Genomic DNA, 11,021 nt, shown 5'->3' with positions numbered 1-11,021 from the left:
TCTCACTCTTGCTCAGGCTGGTCTCGAACTCCTGAGCTCAAACGATCCACCTGCCTCGGCCTCCCAGAGTGCTAGGATTACAGGCATGAGCCACCACGCCCGGCCTGTCAGTCTTTCTTTATTTCTAATGTGTTTAAGGCCATAATTTTTGTTCTAAGCATGACTTTAGCAGCATCCCATGAATTTTGGTATGTCTATTTTCACTCTGATTCAGCTAAAAGTGTTTTATAGTTTCCATTGTGATTTCTTCTTTCACCCAAAGCTTATTTACAAGTACAATGCTTACTTTCCCAATATGTGGGAATTTTCTAGTTTTTGTTGTTGAGGAGAAGGAGGAGAAGGCTTTTTGGCTTAATTCCACTTTTGTCAAAGAACACTCTCCATAGGATTTTGAGCCTTTGAAATGTGTTTAAAATGGCTTTATGGACCAGCATGAGGTTAATTTTGGTGTGCTTGATAAGAATGTACACTCTGTCATTATTGAGTACAGAATTCTGCACATGTCAACTGGGTTGGGTTTGTTAAATGTGTTGCTCACATCTTCCATGTCTTTATTAAATTTCACGTGCTTGCTCTATTAGCCATTAGAGAGTTGAGTTAAAGACTCCCATTATGATCATGGATTTGCCTGTTTCTCCTGTTGGTTCTGTCCATTTTTGCTTCATATTTTTGCAGCTATATTATTAGGCATATATAAACTTACAACTATTTTTTCTGATATAAGCTAAACCAGCCTTCTTTTTTTTAAGGCGGTGGTGAGGAGAGGGGTTCAATTTCTTTCTTTCTTTCTTTCTTTCTTTTTTTTTTGAGACAGAGTCTTACTACGTCACCCTGGGTAGAGTGCAGTGGTATCATTGTAGCTCACTGCATCCTCAAACCCCTGGGCTCAAACAATACTCCTGCCTCAGCCTGCCAAGCAGCTGGGACCACAGGCACATGCCACAACACCTGGCTAATTTTTCTATTTTAGTAGAGGCTGGTCTCGAACTCCTGAGCTCAAGTGATCCTCCTGCCATAGCCTCCCAGAGTGCTAGGATTACAGGCTTGAACCCGGCCAACCAGCTTCCTTTAGATTAGAATTTTCATGGTATATTTCCCCATCCTCTTGTTATACTTCCAACTTTTCTATGCCCTTATATTTAAGGTATGTCTTTTATAAGCAGCCTGTACTAGAGGTTTGATTTTTTGTCCAGTCTTACCATCATATTCTTTAAATTAGAGATTCAGTCTTTTATATTTAATACAATTACTTGTGTATTTTTGTTTATATGTCATTATATTGTTTTAAAATTTTTTTTCTAAACATTAGGCCATAAGAAGTATGTACTATTTTTATGTATACTGTTTTATATTCCATTCTCTCTTCTTTCTTGCCTTCCTTTGGATTAATCTTTTTTTTTCTCTATTAGCTTTTTATTTTGCAATCTTTTCATATTCTTTTAGTGGTTACTATACTGATTATATCATGAATCACTGACTCATTAAAGTCCCGTAAACATTAGTGCTTTTACTATTAATACTTCCCAGGCTATGCTATGTTCTCGGAACGTCCCAACTCTCTCCACCCTTCTTTACTTTTTGTGCTATTGATAATCATACATTTTGATTCTATATATGTTTAAGTCCCAAGATAATGATACTATTTTTTACAGTCAATAATGTATCACTATGAAATGTTCTTCAAGTCTAATAATGTTTGTCTTAAAGTCTTCTCTAATATTCTCTACAAAGGCTTTCTTCTGTTAGTTTTTCCTTAATATATCTGTTCCCATCCTTTTACTATCAATCATTCTGTGTTCTTATATTTATGATATATCTTTTATAGGTAGTATTTTAAAAAGTCATTCAAGTCTGACAGTCTTTGTCTTTTAATTATTTTGTCCATTTGCATATAATTATGTAAGTATATATATTTAAGTATAAATCTCTTCTTTTATTATTGTTTTCTATTTGTCCCGCTTATTTTATGCTCTTTTTTCTCTCCCTTCTTGTCTTTTTGTTGGATTTTTTTTTTTTTTTTAAGAGACAGGGTCTTGCTCTGTCTCCTAGGCTGGAGTGCAGTGGCACACTCATAGCTCACTATAGCCTCCCACTCCTGGGCTCAAACAATTCGCCCACCTCAGCTTCTGAATAGCTGAGACTACAGGTATGTGCCACCACACCCAGTTAATTTTTTTTTTTTTAGAGATGGGGTCTCGCTATGTTGCCCAGGCTGTTCTTGAACTCCTGACCTCAAGCGATCCTCCCACCTCAGCCTCCCAGAGTGCTGGGATTACAGGCAGGAGCCACTGTACCCAGCCTGGGTTAAATATTTTTTATTGTTTCATTTTCCCCTCTATTACCTTTTTAGTTATATATTCTTTCATTATTTGATTAGAAAGCATTCTAGAGATTATTATAAGCATCATTCACTTATAAAAATATAAGATAAAGCTGTACTTTTACCACTTCTTAGACCATGTAATATTTTTACTCCATTTACCTCCCCCTCCTGCATTTTGTATCATTGTCATAATATATTTGAATTCTACATATATTTGAACTACATAAAACATTATGATATATTTTATACAGTGTATATGCATTTTAGTGTTTTCCATATCCTTTGCGTAGCTCTTTATTCCTTCCTACATCTTTGTACTTCCATGTGTAATTATTTTTCTTGTCTTTAGTATTGCTTTTAGTGCAGGTGACAGATTATCACAGTTTTTGTCTTTAAATGTTTTTTGAGACAGAATGTTGCTCTGTTGCTTGGACTAGAGTGCAGTGGCGTCATTGCAGCTCACTGCGACCTCAAACTCCTGGGCTCATGTGATCCTCCTGCCTCAGCCTCCCAAGTAGCTAGGACTACAGCCATGCACCTCCACGTCCGGCAAATTTTTCTATTTTTAGTAGAGACAGGGTCTTACTCTTGCTCAGGCTAGTCTTGAATTCCTAAACTCAAGCAATCCTCCCACCTCAACCTCCTCGGAGTGCTAGGATTACAGGTGTGAGCCACTGCACCCAGCCAACCTTTATTTTTGAAGAATATTTTTGCTGGAGAGAAATCTAGTTTTGCAATTATTTTCCTTTAGTATCTTGAACATTTAATTCCATTTTTTTTCTGTTTTTCATTATTTCTGTTAAGAAGTCACTGTCAGTTATATTATTGCTCCTTTGAAGGTAATTGGTCATTTTTTTTCCTAGCTATTTTTAAGGTTCTCTCTTTGTCTTTGGTTTTCAGTGGTTATATATTATGCTTAGATGTGGTTTTCTTTGTATCTATCTTGCTTATCATTTGCAATGTTTCTTTTATCTGTGTTTCAATGTCTTCCATCAGCTTTGGAAACTTCTCAACTAGTAGCTCTTTAAAATTTGTTTCCACTCCTTTCTCCTCTCCTCTGGGACTACGGTCATACCTATGTTAGAACTTTTTATCGTGTTCCATGTTTTTCTTATGCTCTTTTCTATATTTTCTATGTCTTTTCTCTGCATACCTTAGTCTGGATATTTTGTCTACTCTTTAGTTATTTTGTCTCTTTTCCATTTACTCATCTTTTCTGCAGGCATGGCTAGTGGCTATTAAACTCTATTTGAGTAAATTTCTGAGTTCTTAATTTTATTAATTGTATTTTTCAGTTCTACAACTTTTCATTTGATTTTTTTAAATTTTCAGTTCTATATTCAAACTTTCAATTTGTAATCTAATATATTAAACATATTCTAAAGTCTATATAACTTATAACCACAATATCTATGTCTGCTATAGATGTGTTTCTATTGTTCCTCTCTTGGCTTTCAATCATTTGATCTTGTTTCATGGAATGCCAGGCAATTGAATAATGTGAATAAAAATTAAAGAGTATACTTATGGCCATGAATAGTGTTGTCGTCCTCCAGAGATGATGAAATTTTCCTTCTGCAGACTATTAGGCTGGGAGCAGGTTACCTTCTTCCAATCTGGGGATCTATCCATTGGGAAGATGAGCTTCAGTTTTCGTGAAAGCTGATAAATTGCCAGATTATGTTTTCCTCTAGAGTACCAAAAGTCATCTTTCTTGATAAGCCTGAACTTCAGCTCTTTCTCCAACTCCATAAGACTTCTGGAAATTGTACTCAGCTTTTCAACCACCACTTGAAAATTAGGAAAGCCCTCAAGAGAGACTATGACACTGAATATCAGGCTTACATTTCTGCACTTCCCTTCCCTTGGCAATCATAGCCCCATTAAGCTCTTACTGCCTGGATAACTCTCATGCCTTTGAATAGATGCTTTTTAATATTTTCCCAGTTTTTATAGTAGACTTTATATTCTACATTGGAAAGTTGATCTACAGCCTGCTAATCTTCTACTATCAAAAGTGAGCAGGGCACAGTGCTTCACACCTGTAATCCCACACTTTGGAAGGCTGAGGCAGGAGGATTGCTTGGGGCCAAGAGTTCAAGACCAGCCTGGGTAGCATATAGAGATGTTGTATCTACAAAAAATTTAAAAATTAGCCAGGCATGGTGGCTTATGCCTATAATCCCAGCTACTCCGTAGGCTTAGGTGGAAGGATTGAGCCCATGAGTTCCAGTCTTGGTGACAGAACAAGACCCTCTATTAAAAAAAAAAAACAAAACTGAAAAACTTTTCAGGTTGCTTAAGTGATGTGTTTAAAATTTGTTATGATTTTTTTCCCTTTAAGAATCATATCTATTTATTTCTTTGTTCATTCACTCGCTAAATACTTACTGAATACTCACTATGTTCCAATCACTGTTTGGGTGCTAGGGCAAATACTGATGTTTATTGGTTCTTCTTTTGATTACCAAAGAGTACATACTGTATGCTTCCACTTATATAAGATTCTAGAATAGGCAAATCTCATCTAGTGTCAGAAAGCAGATCTTTGGTTCCATGGGGCTGTGAAGTATGCAGTGGTTTGACTACAAAAAGGCATGAGGGAACATTTTGGAGTGATAGAAATGTTCTATACTTGATTGTGCTGGTGACTACACAGTTGTATGCATTTTTGAAAATTCATTGGACTGTTCACTTAAAATGGGTGCATTTAGTCATGTTAATTATACCTCAATGAAGGTAATTTTTAAAAATTAATTTTAAAAAAAAGCACCATTCTGGTATTCTTTCCCAGCAACAATGATCTACATGTCAGCTAAACATCCCAAGACCATAGTCATACTCGTTGTAAAGCTAGTCCAAACAGATTCTTCTCCTGCACCCTGAAGGGTCAACACACCTGGACTCTATTGGGACAGATCATCAAAGGCTTTGCAAATACTTTGTTGCTCAATAAACAGATTCCAAACCAGAGTCATTAGTGGTTATAAGGAGTCAGAGGGCCCTGCTTAAAATGGTAGCCAAATTTAGGTCAATAGACCTAAATTTTGTTCTCACTTTCACCCAATTTGTTCTTTTTTTGAGACAGGGTCTTGCTCTGTTGCCCAGGTTGGAGTACAGTGGCATTATCATAGCTCACTGCAGGCTCAAACTCCTGGGCTCAAGAGATCCTCTTTCCTCAGCCTCCAGAGTAGCTGGGACTACACACGCATGCCACCACACCCAGCTAATTTTTTCTATTTTTAGTAGAGATGGGGTCTCACTCTTGCTCAGGCTGCTCTTGAACTCCTGATCTCAAGCGATCCTCCCACCTCAGCCTCCCAGCCAGAGTGCTAGGATTACAGACGTGAGCCACTGCACCGAGCCCTCTTTTTTTTTTTTTAGAGTCTCGCTCTGTCACCCTGACTAGAGTGCAGTGGCATCATCATAGCTGACTGCAACCTCAGTCTCCTGGGCTCAAGTGATCCTCTTGAGAGGATCTCAGTCTCCCAAGTAGCTGGGACTACAGGTTCATGCCACCGTGCCTGGCTAATTTTTTCTATTTTTAGTAGAGGCAAGCAAGACCCCCATCTCTACAAAAAATAGAAAAATTAGCTGGGTATGGTAGCACATGGCTGTAGTCCCAGCTACTCCAGAGGCTGAGACAGAAGGATCACTTGAGTCTGGGAGTTTGAGGTTGCAGTGAGATACGATGATGCCGCTGCACTCTAGCCTCGAGCAACAGAGCAAGACGCTGTCTCAAAAAAAAAAAAATCTCTTTGTATTTCATGATATTAGCCCTTCATCTGTGGTATATGTTACATATATTTTCTCCTAGTTCATTGTTTATCTCTTGACTTTGTTTTGGTATTTTATGCCATACAAAAGATTTGATTTTGTAGTTGTTTGGGGGGTTGTAATCAAATTTATCAGTCTTTTCTTGCATCTGGATTTTGAGTCATGGTTAGAAAGCCTATTTCCACAGCCAAGTTACAGAGGAATTCAGTCATGTTTTCTCTTATCTTTTTCCAAATGGCTATCCAGTTGTCCCAGCATTATTGATCAAGAAGTCCATCTTTGTCTCAGTGACTCAAGATACCATCTTTATTATATTAGATTTCCATATGTCATTGAGTCTATGTCTGGACCTGCTGTTCTGCTCCAGTGTTTTGCCTATTCGTATGCCAGTACCTCACTCGTGTAATTACAGAGCACGTGTAGTATGTTTCAATACCTGGGAGACCCGGTCCCGCTCATAGCTCCTCTGTTTCTGTTTTCCCACTTATTCTTGTGCATTTGTTTTTCCATATGACCTTTAGTATCACCTTGTCTAGTTCCATAAAAAAAACTTGTTAGCATTTTTATTGAGATCACATTAAATTCACAGATTAACTTAGGGACAGCTGACATCTTGATGATGTTCAGATGTTTCAGTAAAAAAGAAGGAATATATTTTCACTTGACAAGTCATCTTTTGTGTCATTCAGGAGGTTTTAAAGTTTTCTTCATGTGGGTTTTACACATTTCTTAAGTTTATTTCTAAGTATTTTATCTTTTTTGTTAATATTGTAAATGAGATATTCTCTTCCATAATATCTTCATACTGTTGTTTGTGTCTATGAAGGCTATTGATTTTTATGTTAATTTTATTTCCTGCTACCTTCCTGAATTATTTTATTATTGATTCTCTAGGGGTTTCCAGGAATACTATCATGTCATCTGCAACTAGAGATTGTTTTATTTTTCAATTATTATGCCTCTGGTTATTTTTTTCTTACCTAATTGCTTTGGCTAATGCCTTCAGAACAATGTTCAATAGTAGTAGAAATAGTGGCTATCCTTGCCTTATTGCTGACCTTAGTAAGAATGCCTCTGGTGTTTCCCTATTAAGACGCTAGCTTTAGGATTGAGGTGCATTGTTTTACTATTTGGAAGAAGTATCCAATTATTCTTTTTTCAAGAGTTTTTATTAGGAATAGATGTTTTATTAGGAATAGGTATAGTGTTGGCGCCTGTTTGCTAATATTCTATTTAGGATTTTTACATCAACCAATATTCTTAAGATCAGTCTGTGATTTTCCTTTATTATGCTTTCTTTATCATGTTTAGGGATAACTGTTATATTTGCTTAATAAACTTGGAAATTTTTCTTTATTTCTATGCTCTTAAATAATTTATACAACATCGGGACTATCTTGTCTCTAAAGGTTTAATAGAATTCCCCTGTGAAGCAATCTGGATCTGTTGTTTTTTGTAGGGTAGTTCCTTAATTATTTTTTCTATTTCTTCTATGGGCATTGGTCTATTTAACTTTTATCTCTGTTGAGGTCAATTTTTATAACCATATTTTCTTATTTTCTTAAGACATTGTTCATTTAATCTAGGTTTTCAAATTTACTTGCATAGAGTTGTACAAAATAATTTTTTAAGGTTTTCTTCTAACTTCCTTCATATCAGTACTTTGTTGTTTATTTTGTATATTCGTGCTTTCTCCCTTTTGATTAAATTAACTAATGTTTTGTCTATTTTATTTTTTGCAAGAACCATTAATTTGATCTGTTTTTCTGTTCTTTAACTCATTAATTTCTATTCCTATCTTTATTCTAGCTGTATTCCTTCCTTGTACATTCTTTTGATTTGCTTTATTGTTTCTTTTCTTGCTTTTTGAATTGAAAACTTAATTCATTTACTTTTATTCTTTCATTTTTATTTATATAGGAATTTAGGGCTATGAAATTTCATTATTGCTTTATATGTAATTCATTAGTTCTAATATAAAGTGTTTTCATTAGAAATTATATAATTTCTGTTTGTATTTCCCTCCATCCAAAGGATGGCTAATAGAAGTGTATTTTCTTTTTGGTGTATTTCTAGGTGGAAGCGTTCTTGTTTTGTTTTTAATTTCTAGGTTTTTTGTACTGTGATCACAGTGTTATTTTAATATTTCTAGTTTATGCAACCTTCCTATGTTTTCTGTGTATCTTAGTATATGATCAGTTATACATATGCCATATGTGCTTGAAAAGAAAGTTTATTCTCTATCATCAGAGTGTTTGTTTGATATATATCCATTATTATCTGTTTATTATATTATTTGGATTTTGTCACAGTTTGGTTCTCTGTGAACCGTGTTCTGGCAGATTTTAATGCTGCCTCCTCAGACAATTTTCCAACCCCATACAGCAAACTGGAAGGAGGTTACCTATGTGGTCTGTCTGGTCAAGGGGCCATGCCCTGCCCCAGAGCACCCCAACTACAGTTACCATCAGATCCATTCATCTGAGCTAAGACGATGTCTGCTTTAATTGCGGGTAGCCCTGGGAGGGTCACAGAGGAAGCTAATCTTAATATATTTATTAACAATATCTTTCCTGGGAGCATGTTTGGAGCACATTTCCCAAATAGAGGTAGGGAGTGAGATATTTTGTGACACAGAAGTTGACATACTTGTTCTGAGCATAGATTTTGGCTTTTTGCTCCCTATCTAAATTTAGCTCTTAACAATCCAAGTTTAAGGATGAGATAAACAAGGGGGCAAAATAGCTTAACAAAGCAGGACAAGGGGGAAAACTAGAAATACATTGGTACTTAGAAATCAGGTGGTAAAAGTCGATGAAGTCTGGGCTGTCAGCAACAACAGCAGGGTAGGCAGTGCCACATGCCCATTCCACACAGAAGCATTGAAAAATCAAACAAAAACTGTCAGAACCAACTTTGCCAGAACTCTGGAAAACAGGCAAAGGTTTACAGCAACCAAGCAAATGCTGAGTCAAGAAAAAGGCAACTTCAAGCTGCAGGAGAGCCCTGTGGCATTTCTAGCTGCCCTTGCCCCTGCCCCTTTGAGTCTTGAAAAAGGCAGCAGTGTATCCCCAGCGTGGGACCTGGTCCCTGGTTCTGGAGGGAGCAGAGCACACCTCATTTGAAAAGAAGTGTGTGTCTATTCTCACTTGTCCAGGGGCTGCCTGAAGGACTGGCACAGGTGCTTGTCATTGTTTCACCTAACTCAGGACCAACTCAGTGCGGAAGAGTGGCCAGCACTGCTTGAAAACATTGTAAGGCGAACAAACGACTTGCACCTTGGGGCAAAAGATTACAGCTGAGGCAAAGAATAGAGCACTGAAAGCTTGGAGGAAAAACTGGGGAGAGAGATTCTTTGGGAAATTAAGACATTTAAAAGCACCCATGTATTCCGGGAAATTTAGGTAGGCCTGTGCATGCCCAGGGCAGCTTGCATCTCAGAAGAGACCTAAGAAGACTCTGAGCTTTCACCTTAGGCTGGTGTCTATGCTCAGTGCAAACAGGAAGTGAAGGCTAAGGCAGAGTAGTAACAGCCTGGCTAAGCAATGGAGGGCCGCAGCACAGAGCCAGTCACAAACTGGGAGAAGTGTTTTTCTCTCTCTCTTCCTCTCTCTCAGCTTCTGAATTTGACATGCTCAGTCCATCGAGGGAGGCTTGCTGTAGATATAAGGATGTTTACAAGAGCAGCAGCAGGAAGAGGCACCCAGGGTACATGGCTGGCTGCCCGTCCTTGGGTGGGTGCTCCAGCAGGAAGGAGGGACTCTTGGTGCTGCTGGCAGTGCCCTGTAGCTCCTGCTCCACTCAGATGTCTCAGCTTTAATCTTTGGAGATTGCTGTGGTTCAGATGCCAGTCAGATGCTGAGCTGATCCTTATTCTGTCTGAATGCTGTACACGGCTCACCCAATGGCCTTCTGTCTGTGGGTGGCCAGGACAGAGGCAACAGTGGGACTAGAAAGGGCTAGAAACCAGCTCACCCTCTGCAGTAGACACAGCTGTGACCCAGGCCACAGGCACCCCAGCACGGGAGCAGGCTCTCCTGAAGTTTTGGACGCTCCTTTGGTGAAAGCAGTTTTTGATTTTGATTTATGGACACCCCAGAATTTGGGGATTTGAAGTTGGGCTGGCTTGCAGCTGCTACAGCCTCACCACCAGTATCTGTGTTGGGCCCTTGTGGAGCTGGAGGCAGCAGATGTCATGTTGAATGTCTCCCCTGCTCGTGTGACAGGCAGATTTGAAATGGTTAAGAACCTCCAGAGGAAGAACTGTGACGGGGGTGCGTGTGGCTTGGACCCCCTCTGCTGACAGTGCCGATTGCCTGACAACATGCTGTCTTTCCACACAGGAAGGACATTCCCGTGGAACACGTGACACACGCAGACAGAGAGCAGACCAAGAAAGTGGTGTACTCGGTGGTCTACGGGGCAGGTAGGCTGCAGGCCAGCTGAGGTCATGGGGTCACCTGTAAGCTGGATGGCTGTGCACCTATGCCTCAGGGAAATCATTCTGTGAGTCCCTGTTTACACAAACACTCTGGTGATATTTGCAACCTCTAGACACTAGTCAGACCACTTCATGCCATTGACTCATCAGAGTCACAGCCAACCTTTTCAGGTGAGGTTAGGTGTGACCAGGCTGCCCAGCCTCACCCCTACATGGCACCACCTTGCTAGGCAACATTGCTGCGCTTTGAAACCCTCAAGGAGACTCTTGTCTGTGTACACACCAAGGCTTTATGCAGTTTAGCAACCCCAGAATGAGCTGTGGGTTGGCTTGTTTCTCCATCTCAGCACACACCCCATCCCCCAGGCAGAGCTCCCCCAGCCAAGCCAGGCAGCAAAGCCCGCCCCCCACAGGGTGGAGCCAGGCCTCAGGCTGGGAGCAGGGCAGCGTGTGGGGGTCCAGCCTCAGGATAGCAGGCAG

General features: G+C 39.2%; 1 protein-coding gene across 1 annotated transcript in view; it reads left to right on the top strand.

Moving 5' to 3' along the window:
* POLN (polymerase (DNA directed) nu) overlaps positions 1 to 11,021 on the top strand; it is a 176,316-nt gene that overhangs the window by 138,251 nt on the left and 27,044 nt on the right. Inside the window, exon 18 of the mRNA XM_012664146.1 lies at positions 10,444 to 10,526. Coding sequence (XP_012519600.1) covers positions 10,444 to 10,526 — 83 coding nt within the window. The remainder of the gene's footprint in view (positions 1 to 10,443; positions 10,527 to 11,021) is intronic.

This window comes from Propithecus coquereli, unplaced genomic scaffold (assembly GCF_000956105.1).
Source record: "Propithecus coquereli isolate 6110/MARCELLA unplaced genomic scaffold, Pcoq_1.0 Scaffold862, whole genome shotgun sequence".
Classification (NCBI taxonomy): Eukaryota; Metazoa; Chordata; class Mammalia; order Primates; family Indriidae; genus Propithecus; species Propithecus coquereli.
The sequence above is the reverse complement of the archived record's forward strand: the minus strand, read 5'-3'. Positions and strand labels throughout refer to the sequence as shown.